Source organism: Microtus ochrogaster, linkage group LG5 (assembly GCF_000317375.1).
Source record: "Microtus ochrogaster isolate Prairie Vole_2 linkage group LG5, MicOch1.0, whole genome shotgun sequence".
Lineage (NCBI taxonomy): Eukaryota > Metazoa > Chordata > Mammalia > Rodentia > Cricetidae > Microtus > Microtus ochrogaster.
Window position 1 is genome coordinate 46,780,495 of NC_022031.1, and position 19,287 is coordinate 46,799,781.

A 19,287-nucleotide genomic window follows, 5' to 3' on the forward strand; every position below is an offset into this window, starting at 1 on the left:
TCATCATCATCACCTCACCCTGTAGCTGCAACCTTCATCATCATCATCACCTCACTCTGCAGCTGTAGCCTTCATCATCATCATCATGACCTTATCCACAGCTGCAGCCTTCATCATCATCGTCACCTTACTCTGCAGCTGCAGCCTTCCAGCCTTCATCATCATCATCACCTCACCCTGCAGCTGCAGCCTTCATCATCATCACCTCACCCTGCAGCTGCAGCCTTCATCATCATCGCGTTACTTTTCTCGGTCCCCCTTATGCTCGCCTTCATTTGGCAAACATCTGCCAGTTTCACTTCCTCTGCCAGCCCTAAAGTTCACCCAGAGCAGCGGCACCTCACAAGTATGCTCCCTTGGGACCAAACTCAGCTGGACAACTCTGTTTTTATATTGTTTTGTCACTCATCAATAAAAGGAGGTCCCACCTACCATGTCCCTGTCAGCTTCTTTCTCCTACATTTGGTAGTTAAATAATGACTAGGCATGTCTGGGTGAGGTCAGAGTCTGCAGAGGCGCAGGTAAGTTTTCGGCAGGGATCTTCAAGTGCTGCTTATGGGAATCAAGACAAATGTGATTGGTCAGGGGTTCTTAATCTAGAAGCCTGTTCATGTTGGGACGAAAAGATCTTGGCTCTGGCTCTCACCATATTCTCAGAGTTATCCGAAGACTTGGCAGGCACTAAGAACCATGGCTTCAGGTGGTGACTAGCTTGTATTGTTATAGACTCTGGAGTCAAAGCAACTGAGATTTACACCCAGTCCCCACCATGCGCGAGACACAGTCCAGCTGATCTCCAAGCCTTGCTTTTTCACCTGTGAAACACTGGTCAACCCGCAAAGGGTGTTAGATGAGCTCTGGCTGGCAAAGCATCTTGTGGTTTCATTTTTGTTTTTATGAGACAAGCTTTTATCCTGTAGCCCAGGTTGGCTTAGAAGAAAGAGCCCTTTTACAGAGTGCCCAGAGAAAGGTAACCGCTCACGAATGGCCCGATTAGCACCTCTAAGTCTCTTGGCGTGCCTACGGCAGTACTCCCTTTGCTGCTATCCATCTCCCAGCTCCCGTCTTCCTCCAAAGACGGTTTCTCTTCATCTTCTGCTTTCACGTAAATATGCTAATAGAGACTCCCCACAAGTAGACCAAAGGCCAATACGTACTGGGAGCTCTTTAATCTTTAAAAAGAGGCAACATGGAAGGATGTGACGAGGTCTGATCCCTAAGGCCCATCTCTGCAGGGACTCTGGCCCAGTGAACATTTACTCAGTTAATCTCTTTATCTCCCTGTTAACAGTTCAAGGAAAACCAAACAAGGCCCCTTGCCTAATGAGCTGCTGCTCCTCATTCAGTGCAGATTTACGTAACCCAACCAAATACTCCAACGACCACAGGATTTGCCTCTTTCAGCTTGCAGAGATACTGGGGCTAGGAACAGGGCAGAGATGGGAAGGCATTTTCACCCATCCTTTAGTAAAGACTCTTCCTCGCAAGCTGTACCACATCTTATGAGCAAAGAAAAACAAGATGAGGATTAGACTTGGGTATCCAGGATGTCAGTCAAATAAAGTAACGGACACCAAAGAGCCAAAGGAGATATTAGGACCCTGATGACTCTGACCTGACCCACAAAGACTTACAGGGAAGCATCTCACACTAGTACATGGTTCCAGAGTGCAGACATATCTACAAGCTTCACCTTAGCTTTCTACTCTGCTGTTCTAACTAACAAGATCAGAAAGTAATTTCTAGAGTGACTGAGGCATGCAGTTATAACCTGAATATACAGAATGTCTATTAGCGAACTAGTATGAAAGTGCCTGCATCTGCAAGCTGTGTAAGAGATGGGAAAGAGACCAAGAAACCTAACTGAAAGGTAGCTGTGGCCTTAGTGCTGTCTTGGAAGAACAGGCTCTTGTAAACCCACAGGACTGTTGGTCAGTGGTAAGAAGTGGTAAGAAGAGCCCAGCCAAAACTCCTACACAAATACAAATCCTTCAGATTCAGGACTTTCTAGAGTGTTGTTCCATCCATCCACCAAGCATAGCGGGACTGTAAAATGGTAACTCTGGCAACACCAGAGCAAGGGCTCTTAGGTGTCACAGTTCTCTTTATAAAGAAGCTAAAGTCACTTGTCACCATGCAGAAGCCAGGAGTCACACCCAGGTAACCGTATGTGTCTAGTCATTACTGTATTTCAATGCTCACTGTCAAAGCTGCCATTGGAACACAGGAGTGAGAGCCAGGTGGCCTGAATTCTATCCCACCTCTACTAGATATATAACTTTGGTCAAGTCATTATAGGTGTGTGACACCCAACTGAGTTACCAAGCGAATGATATAAAGTCTATTATACAAAACTGTTGGGAGCCAGACGAAATATAATCGCATGAATCAAACTGAGATATCACACACAAAGGCAGTGTAAGCTCTCAGAGCTGGAGAGGTGGGCTCAGTGGTTAGGACCACAAAGTACTCTTGCAGAGGACCCAGGTGGGGTTCCCAGAACTCACATTGGATGGCTCACAAGTGCCTCCATCTCCAGCTCTAGGGGCTGTGGCACCTCCAGCCTCCTCAGGCACCTGCATTCATGCACACCCACCCACACACAGACACATAGGCATACTTCTTTTTAAAAAATGATTAAATCTTTAGAAGGTATGTGTTGCAATCAGTGGTCCAGGATTTTCAACCATGTGATTACTAGACAATGCAAACAAAAGGACCACCAGGAACCAGAAACTAGCATCTGACTAGCTGCCTTAAGGGTGAGGAGTCTTAATCATAACTTTCTGAACTCTTACTAAGGTTATTTTATTATCATGCTTTAAAAATGTGTGGAACAGATGTTAGCTATTATTATCATTACTGCCATCATCATTCACTAAGACTACAAATATCTCCAGAGTTCATGCCCTAACAAAAAAACATATATACAAAGCCTAGATTTTCTGTCCCAAGTTCTTTGTGGTGTTTTTCCTGAAGATGGCATCTTCGGGAACGGTTCCACATTTCACCAGCCATCACCAAGTCTCAGGCATGGTCCACAGATACTCACACTCATGCTGTTCATAGGGCGGGTAGCTCAGGCGGACGGAGATCAGGATCAGGAAGATGAAGAGAGGCCAGGCCACTTCCAGTAACAGCTGACACTGAACCGAAAATAAGACACAATCGTGTGAATTTTTAAAAAAGGAGAGCCAACTGCTATCGGCTCTGAGAAATTCGCAGAGAAGCTCAGCAATCGACTGACTTTCTGCGTCTCTCTCTCAGTCTCTGAGCTTCAGTTTATTGAACACCACCCTGTAACATCCCATTCTATACCTGTGTCTCCTTTAAGGCAGAAAAATGATTCCTGCCTGCTTCTTCAGACTCCCTTTCTGTGCAGTCTTCAAGACTCAGCCATTACACTTGCAGCCGAAGCTAGGAAGCCCTTCTCTTGTGCCCACACCCCAGGCACTCACACAGGTCCTCAGTCACACCTCCCCAAGCCCTGGAGATGATCTGTTTCTATCGCCGGTTTTCACACTGCACCCTTAAGATCTCACTAGGAGATCTCATTGTAGAATACCTTCATTTACACTATGGTTTGTCATGGCCCCTTGATAGCCCTTTCTATGAGAAGCAAACTGTCTCAGGATGACTGGAACTTTGGAGTATTGGGGGATTTTGGATTTTTACTTTGTTGTTTGTTTTTCCTAGTTTAAATAAGGACCTTTTAATTTTCTAAGAACTTTGGCATGGCTTCTTCATACCAAGCTCATTTTTTTTTTTTTTTTTTGATCTTCAGGAGGGAAACTGAAACAAGATGGAAGCTGTGGATGTTCCAGGATAAAACCATTCGATTTTAAGGTTCTCCCATGTTCTTCTAACATTTCCTAACAAAGCCCTGCTACCAACAAACTCTAAAGAGCAGTTCACACCAACAGCGCCTCAGGACAGAGAAGGGTAAGAGCCATGAAGAACCATGGTTCTCTGGAAGAACCATGCTGGAAACAGGTCCCTAAGAGCAAGGACTCATCTGACTAAAGACGTCTGTAAATAATCCCACAAAAGCGACAAAGCCTTTAGGTTTGAAAATGGCATCGAGTCCTTTTCTCTTTTGGATAGCAAATCATCACATTGTACAAGTTTTATTTGCCAACTATACCTTGACAAACTGGGACTCGGGGGAGGTTGGGACATGAATTTCTCCCAGAGAATACAGCCTGGATTCCCGGGACCCTGAAAATGACTTCTCTACCAGTGAGACTGGAGCCCTTCCTCTGAGGTCTCAGTATTCTGTGTCTTAACAGCAGTCGGCACAGCACAAATGTATTACATATGCACTTCTCTCTTCTGTTCCTGTCTTCTCAGTATGTCTGCAACATGGTTAGGGCTAAACGTGGTAAGCATTTATGGGGTAAGAGAATGAACTGAAGTTTATAAAATCAGGAAGACAGAAACAAAAATCAGCTGATCTCGCTGGGAAAGCAGTTTGGCAATATGCATTCAAAAGGCATGTTTATCCCTTTTGACCAAGTAATATTCCTGGGAACTCATCCGAAGAAGCAATGTTTAAAAAAGAAATCTCAGAAGCTGCATACATGAATATATCCATTCACTGAAATGCTTCAACTAAAAATATAGTAAATAAATAACTTAATGGTACAGCAAAGGGGAAATGATTGCATTAAGGTCCATCGAGTGGCAATATATTACTTGATCATTACAGCAATGCTCATAAAACACAGATATTGCTAACCAAGAACACAGGACACAGAACCCTATGCAATCTAAGCCTGCGGCTTTATAAAACCACTCACACACATGACTTAGCAAACACAGAAATAAAGCTTCTAAAAACGGCAAGACAGTAAATGATTTAAGGAAGAATAATGAACCCTGAAAGTCTAAACAGAATATAGACAAGCAGTCATTTATCTTGAGGCTCCAGAGCCGCTATTTCAACTTACAGCATAAATAGCAGCTACTGTTTACAGACAGCCCAATATGTACTAGGCTCCTATCACTTCCTTAATCCTCAGAACATCACTGAGGGCTTGGCACCCTTACTGTTTCCATTTTACACTGAAAAGCCTACTGCCTATGGAAGAGCGAGCCAAGGAAGCAGTCAGCAGCAGAACTGAGATCAGGGGCCAGTTGTACTTGATTTCAGAGTCACATGAAACTCTATCTGACCTGGCAGGCCATCTCCAGTAGGAAACAACACACCTCCCTATGCAGCATGAACTAAAAATGTCTACAGGTCCCACAGACACAAGATGACCCCACGCCGTGGAGATGGGTAACAGAGTTAATATGAACCTCTACAACACACTTAGGGATTTCTGTGCCTCTCGTCACAAAAATCTCATAGTTCACAGTGACCCCATCATGCAGGCTGAATGATACTATTCTATAAGTGAAGAACAGAGGTTCAGACAAATTATGAGCTGCTGGAACTGAAATCTTTCTTCCTGTATCAATGCAGTACCTGCCAGGCTGCCTCGGTCAGAACTGTGCTGGAGACACACACCTAACAAACGTCATATGCATTGGTGGAACTTGGCACGGGCCAGCCCCACAGGGCACTGAAACAACCCAAGAAAGCAAGCCTTGTAATTCTGGACATTTCTGCAGTTCCACGCTTACAGTCTACAAAGAGGCAGGTGCTCAGATGATGTTGGCCAGCTGAAGGAATGAATGGATTGTTGCTAAGGGTCGTACCCCATACCCAAAGTTCTTGCAGCAAAGCACACAAAGAAAATCTTAGACATCATTTTCAGGAGGTGAAGCCAAAGTGTGCAACCAGACTAGGGTATGAAGGAAGCAGACCATGATAATTATGATAGCCAACACTCAACTAAATTATATATAAATATATACATTTCATATGTCTATCTCATAGTCAGACAACCAAATTAGTACTATTACTATTATTACACACTTTACATATGAAGAAACTGGGACTGATTAATAAATTGTCTATGAATCCTGGTATACAGAAAAAGCTTAGATCCAAAGCTAATCTAACTGAAGGGCTACTTCTCTTAGCCACTACACACATGCATTTCCTGTAGCCCCTTTCCCTCACCATGTAGATTACTGGTCTTTCAAAGTGTATGCTGAACACTTGAATGCACTGGCACAGGAGACCACTTCCTAAATATAACCCCAGGAGCACAAACACTGAGAGAAACAATTAATAAGTGAGACCTCCTGAAACTCAAAAGCTTCTGTACATGGTTGGTACACAAGACAAAATGACAGCCTACAGAATGAGAAAAGATCTTCATTAACCCCACATCAGACAGAGGTCTGATCTCCAAAACATACAAAGAACTCAAGAAACTGGTTGTCAAAAGAACAAATAATCCAGAAAAAAAAATGGAGTACCTCCCTCTAGAAACTGAACTTGACTTCCTCAGGAATGCGATTCATCAAAGTCAGCTTTCTCCTCCATCTCTTACCATACCATCTGCCCTAAGAGTAACACTGGAGTAAAACGGCTTAGGAAAGACACTGTGCTTGTCCCATCAGGAGCTCCTACAGAAAGCTCTTCAAACCCACTGCGCACCTCCTCTCCACAGAGTGACAAGGGTGGGGAACATCGTTCTCGAGAAGCAATCTCCACAGTCATGGCCGCCCTAGGGAACCCCACAGCACACTCTGTCCTTCTCCTAACTCCCCATCTCTGGCCTGGGGATGAGAAGCAGGTGCCTCTGCAGGAGGACTTCTCAACAACAGTACTCGGGCTCTGGGGCAGATACTTGAGATGGGATGTTTTCCTACCAACTATGCTGCGGCTAGGCAGCACCCCTGACCTCTGCCTCTCCATCCCAGCAGCACAAGCGCATCCAGGATGGTGCCAACCCCATGTCCCAGGAAGGGCTCTGTCTGCAGTTGTAAGAGACACAAAGTCACAGCATACAGCCTAGGTCAGCGGGGCTGCTGTCAGGACCTTCCATCAGCACCAAACATTTCTGCATTTTCGTTTAGGGCTGTGCCAGGCCGCGCTCACCACAGACGTTCACTGTCCGCTTGGGTTTCCAGGTCTAACTTTTGTTCTTGGTTGCAGAGGCTAATGCACTGTAGCTAGGAGTGCATCTCACTGCCCACTCTATGGACACAGCAGTGGTGCTCTTGCGGTCAAGATTGATCCTAACTAACATAAGGATGGGGTGGTTCCAGGGCTGTCGCTGTCGCTGTCTGTCTGTCTGTCTGTCTGTCTGTCTGTCTCTCTCTCTCTCTCTCTCTCTCTCTCTCTCTCTCTCACACACACACACACACACAGAGGGAGAGAGACAGAGACAGAGACAGTCAGTTAATGGAGTAAGATCTGGACTAAGGAAAAATCTTTTGAATAACACTAATCAAAAAACAAAATATGTATTTGAAAAAGAAGTGACTATTTCTTACCACTGAGCTGAGATTGAGAAGCCTGATAGTGCAACAGGGCACAGACAAAGAACCAAAGGGAAAGACAGCAAAGCAGAAAAAGGAAAACATGCTTTCTGTCCCCAGCATGGTCACTAATCTAGGGAACAAGGCAGAATTAACCAAAATAAGTTGAAAATGTGGTAAATGAATCTGAACCATGGGAAAGACTTCTAGCAGCAGTGCTGTACGCATGCTCCTGTAATGATGTGGAGTGAAATTTAAAAAAAAAAAAAACATTATTGACAGTAAGAACATACGTCTAAAAAAATAACACTTAGATAATGGCAGGTGTGATATGACATTCCTGTAATTCTAGCACTCTGGAAGGCAGAGGCAGATGGATCTCTTTGAGTTTGAGGACAGCCTGGTCATGTAGGAAGGGTGCCAGGCTAACTCTGTGGTTACTACCCATGACCAGCCTGACTGGATTAGAAACACAGGGAAATTAATGAGGCACACCTTTGAGTGTACCCGAAAGGATATTCCTGAAAGTTTTAACTGAGCGAGGAAGAGACCCACTCAAAAGGTGCGCAGCAGTTCCTCAGTGAATCAACAAGGAGAGAGACATTCATCTCTCGTAGCTCCTCAGGGCAGGTGGAATGTGACCAGCCATCTCACGCTCTATGACACTGTCCCTGCTGTAACTGGCTATCTCCTCACACCGTGAGCCAAAATAAACCCTCTCCTCCCCACGTCGCCTCTCGGCAGGTATTTGAGGAATTACTCAGCATTGAGAAAAGTTAGACCGTGACAAACACTTGTCAAGAAACTAAACGGAAGACTCCAGGAATATTCCCCTACATGGATAAGGTTTTGTAAGTGTTCCCCCCGCCCAAAGTAGGAAAGGAATAACTGTCTAACAAAGTGTATAGACATGGTGTGATATAAAAATACAGAACTAACTTCAGACCTGTCCTTCATACCACAAATAATGGAAATTATGTGTGGAAAAACCAAAGTAAAATCTTAAAGATCAAATCACTTCAAAGACAGAATGACAATTTAAACCAAGCTTACTCCCTAAAACTCTTAAGCCTGATGCAAACCCCTCAGAACCCTCATCATGACTGCTAAAACTGGTCCATCCTTTGGAAGGATAACTGGCCACAAACTGCAAGGATCACTGCACTTTGGCCCAGTACTTCTACTCTTGAGATCCCATCCTAAGGAAATAACACAAAGGTAAGAGAAGGCTATATATGCCTAAAATCCTCCAAGGAATTCCTTTGAAACAGCGAACTCTAAGTGTTGTCAATAGGGTCAGAGCTTACAGACCTTCACTGCTGACTTAACATACAGCTCTCTGGGATGTCATGGCATCATTCCATGACAGACAGACTGACAACTAGAACGTCCGACGCCCCTCTAACTTCCCAGTGATACTTTCATCTGTGAAACAGATTTCACAGAATTATTGTGAAGGCGGAGGCATAATAGATAGAAAAAGTACTTTTGAAGCTCTCAAGTGCAAACTACACATCACTTTATCATCAAAATTATTAACAAATATGAGAACATGCATACTAAGCAATGCTAAGCAAAGAAACACAGCTCGTCAGTTGGTGTCCGTGCACAGAGTGACAAATGCCCTCTGGTGTTTCCACCACTCAGGTTACCTCAGAATCAAGATCCAAAAGATGAGCCTAACGAGGCTTGCCATGCCCACCTGAGGGGCTCCTTTCAGATGTAAAATTACACTCAACTGTCCTTCCCTCGCTCTATGGTTGGACCCTATCTATCCCCAACGTATCTCCAGCCAAGTCCTTCGCCAGTCAGCCAGTGCCCTGGCTTCTCTCAGCTTCTGAAGCCAGAAACACATTCCCGCCCAGTCTCTCAGTCCAGGATAAAGGGCATCTGAGGTCTGAACCCTAGATCTTTGCATGCTAACACCACTGCTTCTGTTCTGGGGCTCTAAGCATGACCTCACATTCCCAATGACAGGCACTGGAGCGCTAAGCACGACCTCGCATTCCAAATGACAGGCATACTTGCACCTGAGTACAATAGGGTCACCACTTGACTCCTAACGCCGATGCAGTAATGATATCTTTTATTTGCGCGCTGGTACGTTTCACGTCCTCTTCCCTCGATAAACTCTAACCTCCATGAGGCCACATATAGGGCCTGTCTAGTTCATCACTGCATATCCCACCAGCAATGGATGCTCAGCAAACATCTAAGCGAAACAATGAACAATGACTTGTTCTAGTTTACGTCATCTGTAGAACAGAAAACCAAAGCTCTGGAGAAGCCACTGAGGCAGGGGGCGGTCCAAGCTGGGATCAGAACCATGACCGTGGTTACTGAGCCAAGACTAAAGGCAGAGAAGAACTGTCCTTGGCACTGGAAACAGGAAAGGGAAATGAAGTTCCCACAAGCTCTGTGACTTTCTCTAAGAGCTGTGCAGGAAAGAGGAGTTCTAATTGTTTTCCTGTTTATTCCCTTTCTCTGGAGGACCGCCCAATAGTAGTCCTCTAATTTATTTAAAAGTTAGAATATGCTGTTTCACTTCAAGGCAAAAAGAAAAGAGTACATTTGGCCACTTCATTTTGCTCCCTGTTTCAGGGAAACCTTGGCCTCTGGATCAAGCCCAAAGTCAGAGGAAGAGCCTGAAGTCCACCCCCTTTCCTGTCCCTGTTTGCACAGAATAACTGCTGCCCACACAAGCTGACTGGCACTTTGGACCCAAAGTGAGCTTTGGACCCTTTTGCAACTCAATTCAATGTATTCTCGGCCCAATAGAAACACTGGAAAACTAACTCTGGTGGACGGACCCCATGAGTGTGCACAATGTGAGGACAGAGAGGGGTCCGTAGCAGTAACCTGCAAACGAAGACACAAGGCCAAAGCTGCCTCTAGTTGGGGTTGCATTGGGGTTCACTGCTCAGCCCCAGGCTTTCACACCAGATTCCTCCTAGATTCTCCAAGACTTTCAAACACCAGACCAGCAACCACATTTACCACTCATCAGGCAAATCCTTATGCATGTCATAAGGGCGAGCGAGGCTCATGTCCTGGCCATGGGTATGGATGCTCGTGCAGGTTCTGTCCTGGCCCAGGCCATGGGTATGGATGCTCTCAGGAGCAGGGGAACATGCAATGAATTTTCAAACATTGTGGCTATCAAGGGGCTTCGAACTTCCGACTCTTTATAACGGGCAGTACAGTTAGTTCTAACTCTATGAGTTAAGAAAGTGGTACCAAAGGCCCACACCATTCCTATCCCTAAACAACATAACCAGGTAGACTAGACAGTAGCTACATATAGCCACTGCTGAGGCTAAACCAAAGCCTGCTTTAAAAGGTCCAGCCTGTCGGGACACCGGGAAATGGGTTCTGGTGTTACCTTCAGAACTGACCCTGCATCGATTAGAGTCTCAGCTCCCTCAACTGTACAAGAGGCCGGCCAGATCTTGACACCTGCTCTGCTCATTAAGTATTTGTGACTTGAAATCACCTGCTTTTCTTGAAATTACCAAGGGTGATGACTCAGAGAAGCTGGTAGGCAGCAGTGCAGTATCTTACAAAGGAGGGCTGTGTCCGTACTTCCTATCTCCGCAAAAACTCTTCCCGAAATTGCCTCAGACTAAGCCTACCTATCTCTCTAAACCTAATCCTTTTAAATGCATAAACAGCACGGGACAAGAAGGAAGAAGCTCAACTCCAGCGAAGATGGGCTCAGGGTATCTTGTGTTCCTGGACGGTGTGCTTCTGACTCCTGCCTGCCTGGGCATAGTAAACCCATCCCCCGCCACTTCTGCTCCTAAGCTAGGTGCTGCTATGCAGCTGCAGAGGATAGGGAAGGGGGAGAATAGCCACTGAGAACTGGAGTAAGAAGGGCTCAGCCTCTGGCCCCAAATCGGCTTCCGCTTGATGGATCTTGAGGATCTCTTCCCCACTTTGTGCCTCAGTTTCTCTTTATATATGTCAAGTCTGATCTCTGAGATTCACTTTTTACTGATAAAGTGGTGTTTCTTTCTGTGACTAACACTAACAGGCACATCAAGGCAGGGACAATTTGCCACCAGGTAGAAAACTGACATACGGAGGAAAGGCGGCATTGTGGGCCAAAGCATAAGAGCAAATGTAACAGACTTAGGACCATCAGGACCGGGGAATAGCTGCAAGGCACAGGAGTCAGGCAAGACGGAAGTCAGAACCGCAAGATGTTTTGATAGAGAATTTTTTTTAAAAAAAGTGATACCAGCCGGGCGGTGGTGGCGCACGCCTGTAATCCCAGCACTCGGGAGGCAGAGGCAGGCGGATCTCTGTGAGTTCGAGGCCAGCCTGGTCTACCAAGGGAGTTCCAGGACAGGCTCCAAAGCTACAGAGAAACCCTGTCTCGAAAAACCAAAAAAAAAAAAAAAAAAAAAAAAAAAATTATACCATTAAAAGGTGATATAAGGCTGGGTATGGTGGTGCACATCTGTGATCCCAGCACTCCGGAGGCAGACCCAGGAGGATCAGGAGTTCAAAGGCACACTTGGTGCCTAGCTCACAGAAGCACCTTCCAACTGTCTTCTTTCAGTCGATTAATATAATCATGTACATTCAATTTTGCTATTTTTACTTCCAATAAGAAAAGACAAAGAGATTCTAGTCATAGGCCTCTCGCTCGTGACCTCGATCCAAGTTCCCCATTTGTAACGTGAAAAGCTGAACAAAAACTTTCCTAAAACTGGAAGTCTCTCTCTCTCTCTCTCTCTCTCTTTCTTGTGTGCTTGTGTGTGGGTGTGTGCGCGTGCACGCGTGCGTCTTCACATGAGCACTTGAAGGGTTATACTTGGGTTCTCCATGAAGATTTTGAATTTTCTGTGTTCCCATTTCAATGATAGTCTGAACAAATCCTGGCACACCTATCTGGATTTAGTTACTTCAGCATAAGTTCTGGCACAAGCTTTCAAAGCTGGGGTTCGTATCAGTGTGTGTAACTGGATGATTGTGTCGGCAGGCTACTGATGGCACCGGACAAAGGGAAGCCAAACAGTATTAATAAACACTGCCCAAAAACAATGATGAAGAATTAAATCATTAGCACAAAGTAATAAAGCCTGGCCAAATCCAAGATGACCAGCATTGCATCACCCACCCCCATATTTCACGTGACAACTCATAATTTGGATTTCAGCGAAACAAAGTCGGTTTTCTTACCATACTTAAGGTGCTATAAATTTGAATTACAATGTTATTGTTTGCAATTCTGTTTGCATTTGATTTGTAAATCTATATGGGAACTATGATTCCCTCATCAGGGTTTAAATCCATTTTTAATTACATAATTAAAGTCACTTTATTAAAAAACATTAGTAAACAAAAGGATACCTTGGTATGTTTGTTCTCTTAAAAAAAATATCTTCAAGTAACACAGAATATTCTACTTGGAGAAAGACTGAATAAACTCTCCTCACCCCAGGCCTTTGAATTTCAGAAGATTATTTTGGTTACCGGCAGGTTGAACATCTTTAAGATACTCAAGTGGGGAAGAAGAAAAGTACAAGACAGGAAAGAGGTTTAGAAGCGAGTTACAGAGACACGCAGCTAAGTCCAGAGAGCTGGATAAGATGACTGGGAAAGAATGGCGGGAGATAAAGGCACCACAGGGAAGGCTGACCTGAGCTTTGGGGAGCTCGCCTTGCCCGACAGCCTCACATTCCTCCATGGAAAAACTACATTCACCTGTGAGGTAATGGCGGCCCACATGGGAAGTGCGTGGCTCAGATACTACCACAGAAATGACAAGTCTCCGTTACGCTAATCTTCCAGGCTACTTTCACAGCTGAGGGAGGCAGTCGAGACTAGTGCTGAGGTCACCAGGCACATCTCGATGATGGCTATTCAATACCTCACTTCACAGAAACACTGGGGCCCACGAGGTTTGTAGGAGGCTCCAGGCAGCTACCAGAACTTCAGTGAACACAAACAACAGGATGATCGGGGGTCATTATCTACCAGGTGGAACTGGTCAGAACTCATGCCCAGGAACCAACAGAAACCCAAGCTAATGGTTCTGTCTGACTGAACACGTTTCCACCATGCTAAGCCATGAGACCACATCACAGCCACACAGTCCCATGCCCGCATGTGCCGGACTCATTCAAGAACCACCATGTGAAGACCCTCCCTCCTCCAACTCCCAGTCCAGCCCCTATGGAGAAAGCACAGAAGCAGCCCACAGAGAAACCCATGCTTACTGTTTGTCGTCTTCGGAACGTCAGGTTCTTCCACAGCAGCAACCTTAACTGAGGCCAACAAGCCATGTTACCTCTGCTGGCACCCAGAGCAACCTGTGCATGTGGCTCGAGAGCCCTGGAGGAAGCAACCAGCGCGCGCAGCAGTGACGCTGTGGCTGGTCATTAACTGGAAGATAAAGCAGGAGGAAAGAGATGTCAGTCACGGCTTTGAAGCCCTCTGGCTAGGAGAGCTGTGGCTCCAGCCCTCTCACCAGACACCTCTAACATCTAAAACTACGGCTGGCTCCTCGTCCAAGGGTCACGAGTTAGGCTAGACAGCTAACCTCCAGGATCTCTAGCAGACAGTGCTTCCGGGAGGCTTATTGGCTAGAGTCTGGGAGCTAGAGGCAACGATCTTTATCACGTGAGCGTCACTGATGGGAACGTTTAAGAGTGATTTAAGAGAGCTACTACCGCCAGCCACGAGACAGGTCAGAAAGGGCATCCTGGAGTTGCAGAGGCCTGTCTCCTTCCCTATGAAAGGTGTAGCCTACCAGGCAATGTTAGCAGCGTTTACAAATCCTCCCTCAAGCCTAGAGTGACTTATGCTATTTCCTAGCATGCACTACAGATAATGTTTTCATCCGGGCAGAAAGCTGAGTCCTTCAAGTGATAAATGGCATCATTAGCCAGGCAGCTTCCCCAGGTGGGAAGCCGAGGATTGTCTTAGATGATTGTGACTAAGCACCAAAGAAATGCCACCAACACCTGGCTCCCGGGTGATAAGGGTTAAGTCTGGTGTTGTGCCTCTGCAGAAAGAAACCAGGACCCCACAGAGAAGAGATCCTGCCATGAGCTCGGCATGGCATCTGTGAAAGTGGCAGGCTCCCACGGTGGGGACATATGCAGCAGACTTGTGGCCATGCCCTACCTACACCTGAGCACATGGACACTCCTCAAGTGTCACAGAGGCCTCCCTGGAGGGCCGTTTCACCATACTAGGGATTTTCATGGACAGGCAAGCCTTACACAGTCTGTATCCTAGCTACCCTCCACCCAGCTGTGTTTATTTAATGCGGGAAAATATCTAAAGAGTTCTGCTAAGGCAAGCTAAGGAGCAAATGGAAATGGACTCGTGCCAGAAGGAAGAGGAGAACACAGGTTATTAAAGAGGGGACCTGTCAACAGTTGGTAGTCATAAGCCATAAGCAGAAACCATTATCAGGAAATGACAATGACTGTGGCTTCTCGTGCCTTTCTAATGTAAAAAGGTGGGAAATCGGGCATAAAGTACTAAGAATACAAGAACCACTCCTGGAGGCAACCAAAAACTTCACTCTAAACCCATGATCTTAATCGATGCAAAGGGGGTTTCTGATAGCATTTGATAGTTCCCTAATACACAAGGACTCAGATTAAAAATTTCTAGGAAAAAACAAAAAGATAATTGAAGAAATCGCTGTTCCCGAAAAATATATGCCCTATAATGGTTAATTCTAATTCGTTTATTAGTGATACAATACATCAGAAACTTCTCTATTGCTCCTCAGCGAACCCAAAAAGGGCACAGACTACCCATAGTGCCTCACTGCAAGAAGAAGCCAACTTAGGCCAGTACCAAGAAGAAGCCCAAGCCAGTACCAGCTGGCTTGCAGTTCCCTGCTGAAGGAGGCCAACTGGACTCGCAGCACTGATCGGCCAATGACCAAATTATCTTTAAGAGGCACTGAAAATACTAAATTAAGAATTAACTGGATTTTTCTCCTCTTAAAGCCGCTCTCCAGGAATCACTCAGTTGATTTACAGGGTACAGGAACTTTCCTCAGAGCCCACTGTAAAATGGAGGAAAGGCTGGAACACAATCCACTGTCACAAAAGGAAAACCAACCTCCAGAAAGACCCTGGTAAGCACTAGCCCTCAGTTCCCACTGTATCCATGGGACAAGACTTATGCTCTCTGAGCACCAAGATCCTCATTCTAACAAAGGGACACTGGCATCTACCTTCCATGGTATTGTGAGCATTACAGGAGGTGAAAGAAATCAGTTCAGAATGTAGTACAAGGGGTACAACAAAGAACAAAGAAACTCCGGGTTTCATCTGCAGAACTCATGCACTGTGGAAGTTTGAATGTAATTGGCCTCCACATTCTCATAGGGAGTGGCACTATTAGGGAGGTGTGGCTTTGTTGGAGGAAGTGTGTCACTGTGGGGGCGGGCTTTGAGGTTTCCTATGCTCAGGATATCGCCCAGTGTTCAGCTGACTTCCTGTTGCCTGCAAGCTGAGATGTAACCAGCACCAGGCTTGCTTGCTTGCGCTCGGTCATGCTTCCCATCATGATGATAATGGACTGAACCTCTGAAGCTGTAAGTGAGCCCCCTCAATTCAGTGTTTTCTTTATAAGAGTTGCTGTGGTCATGGTGTCTCTTCACAGCAATGAAAACACAAACTAAGACATCCCCACTCTTGGTTTCCCTGGTACCCTCCAGCAAAGAAATGGCTGTATCTTACCCAAAGAGAACATCCTGTTATTTCTAGTTTCCGGAAAGGTAGGCGTGAGCAGTGTAGGAAACAAGCTCCGAATAGCTTAGCCTTGGTCTATGGGTCGAATCCCTGTCTGGAATTGTTCCCTGACCCCTGAGCAGAGATGTCTAGAGAGCGAGAAGCAAAGGCACTGTTCTACAAAGTGCCCCTGAGATCAGAGCAGGAAAAACAGCTTTCTTGGAGACCGTTTTCCTAGAAGTTGAGTTTCTGAATCTCTGAGGCCAGTTTGGGACTCTAGGCTCCCCAGGGACACAGCATGGATGTCATGAGACCAGAGGAAAAGTCCTCGTCTGGCTGTGCGATACGCAAACAAGCCACATTCCAGCCCAGTCCCTGCAGCCCACCTCAGCACCTCCAGGCCAACTGTGTAATCTCGCCCATGCCTTCATCTTAGAACGCAGAGATCGATGCTGAGGGCAACTTGACCCAAAGCCGAGGGGAGGGGGAGGGACAACGTCTGAGCCCTTCTGTCCAGGTAACAGAAGCCAAAAGCCAATGAGACATTTCCACATCAATTTTCCAAGGAAGCAAAGAAACCACACTTTAAAAAAAAAAAAAAGAGGCAATCGTGTGCACTGGATTTCTCAATGTCCCAAAGCATAACACACTCGCTCCTGCTCCTACACGGGTTTTCAGGCAGTGGCTGGAAAGGATTCCCACCTCAAAATCTTTGCCATGGCGATAGGCCATTCTCGTCCTGATCCTGCATGCCCACAGTAACAACTCCAACTGGTCTCCTTAGCTCCAGGCTTGCCCCAATCTCCCAGCTCTGACACAGAGAACCCACAAAGTGTTTGACTAAACACTTGAAAATTTAAAAATTTAAAAATGGCACTTGCTCACCCTTTACCTGCTTCCCACCACCCTGGATGGAGTCTTCACCGAGGTTTACACCTCCTCCCTGGTGGGCCTCCGGCAACTGTCCCCTGCCCTGGCTTGCTTGGCAAGGCCCCTGGAACAGGCCCCTCACAGGCTAGGAACACGAGGCCCTCTGTTGTGTTCCTCTGCCCTGAACACTTTCTCCAGCATTGTGGGCCTGCCTATTTCTCCAGAGTTGCTGCTAGCAACTCAGGAATCCTTCCTGATCGTTTCTGTTTCTCTCTACCCACACCTGAATGAGAAGGTTTTCTTCAGTGTTTTCTCTTGCAGGGTCTGTCCCCTCCTAGTTCAGGACAGGGGTATTTCTGGCCCTTCATCTCTGTTCTCTCCAGGGTGCAAATAAAGCAGTACTGGATTTTTGGGAGCACTCAGAGGGCATGGCCTCAATTCATTTTTTTTAAAAGATGGCCATGAGGAACGGGGTCTCAGAATCTGCTGGTGGTGGCATTCTGGGGCCTGTGGTAACTGATTACTCAAGCTTGATTAACTGATTCAGGCAAACTGTCCCCAGAGAGGGAGCTCTGCGTTCGGCTGCTTCCGTGGCATACTCCAAGTCACCAAGGTGGCTCCTCGGGCATCCTGGGAGGCATAAGTGAATCTAAGTCTACTTTGCATAAATGTCAGGTTTAGCTAAGACACATAGACCTCCCAAGACCACCGGGGTCACGGAACTGGCTTTCTGCCAAGTTTTGTGCTCAAGTCTTTGGAGTCTCTCCAGTACTCAGCATTGGTCCCGTGTATCAATCTGGTAATTTCCACACCCCAAGCCTGATTTGTGAAAGATGGATCTGGACAAAGTGACTGCTCTAACCTTTAGGTAATTTGTGTAGCAATCTTCACTTGAAACGCTTCTGGCATTTCAAAGATTTTAGCCCACTTTGGAGAGAACAGAGAGCCCACAGAATACAAAAATCTGCTAAAACATAACCTTCCTAAATACGCAAAGATGCTTACATTATTACTTGTAGGAAAATGTGAATTAAAAACACAATGAGAAACCACTAAACTTAAAAGCACTAGGAAGTGTGTGAAGTAATCAAAATCAATTACACCAATTTCAGGAACATAAGATGCAAGCGCTATTTCAGAAAATTTTGGCCGTTTCTTATAAAGTTCTGAAATGAATGAAACATTTAGTTCTGGAATGATCCAACTATCCCTCCCTAGGTATTTACCCAGAAGAAACAAGCACGCATATCCACACAAAGACACGTGTAAATTTTTACACGAGCCTCATGCAGAAAAGCCAGTTGAAAACAACCAAACGTCCATCAACAAGAAATAAAAATAGTAAGTCACCGGCACACGTGACAACACAGACAAATCTCAGCAGCTGGACTCTTAGAGAAATACCGCAGCAGACACAGAAGACAACTACATACCGCCTGACTTGACTTCTAAGACACTACAGAGCCAGACAGGGTGGCACACGCCTTTAATCCCACCACTCAAGGGCAGAGGCAGGCAGATCTCTGAGTTGGAGGCCAGTCTGGTCTGCAGTGCTACAACCAGGGTTACACAGAAAAACTCTTGTTTCAGAAAAGAAATAAAGCAATTATTTTTTTTCCATTGATGGAAATAGTGGAACGAGACTGAACCCAGGTCTCTGACTGCCAGAGGTTAGAGGTGACGAGGAGATAAGACCACAAAGGAGCCCGCACTACTCAATATTGGGAAAGTGGTGGAAGTTGCCCCATCGTGTACAACTGGGGAAAAGTCCAACTGTACACTTTAAAGGAGTACATTGTACAAAATGTAAATCACGCATCAATAAACCCAACACCAGACAACCTTTCGATTATAGTAACTAACATACCCCACAGGTCCAACTCTGCCTTAGATCTAAGGACTGCATAGCACAGAGCCTGGTTGGGGTAGCACCCCGAGAGGGAGGACTGTCAGAAAATACGCAATCATCACCTGGTAATTCTGCCAGACAACCTCAGCCGCAACTCTGCCGGGCTCCCATTAACCACAACAAATACTCAGTGGACGCCTGTCCCACGTCACGTGCTGCTGCAGATCCTGACTCGCACAGATCCTATTCTCAAGGTCCCTCTATTTTATCAGAGAAGGTGGGGAAAGGTGACACCGGAGGGAGGTCCCTGCTCATGGAGCGCCTCTACCCGCCAACCTTTCTGCTGCCCGCCACAGGTCACTGAAGCATCAACACGCATTCTGATTCTTTTCACTTTTCCCTAGAACAATCCGTAAAGACAGACAGACTCTGTGACACTAGCAAAAGGAAACGCAGAGGGAGGGAGGGAGGGAGGGAGGG

At 46.0% G+C, this 19,287-nt stretch overlaps 1 protein-coding gene across 2 annotated transcripts in view; it reads right to left on the minus strand.

Annotated features, from left to right (window-relative positions):
• Nucleotides 1-19,287, minus strand: part of Abca1 (ATP binding cassette subfamily A member 1) — a 117,325-nt gene that overhangs the window by 85,811 nt on the left and 12,227 nt on the right. For both annotated transcript variants that reach the window (XM_026786592.1, XM_005362190.3), the window contains exons 2-3: nucleotides 13,608-13,773; nucleotides 3,053-3,146 (exon numbers count right to left, since the gene is read on the minus strand). In XM_026786592.1, coding sequence (XP_026642393.1) covers nucleotides 3,053-3,146; nucleotides 13,608-13,673 — 160 coding nt within the window. In that variant the 5' untranslated portion in view covers nucleotides 13,674-13,773. The remainder of the gene's footprint in view (nucleotides 1-3,052; nucleotides 3,147-13,607; nucleotides 13,774-19,287) is intronic.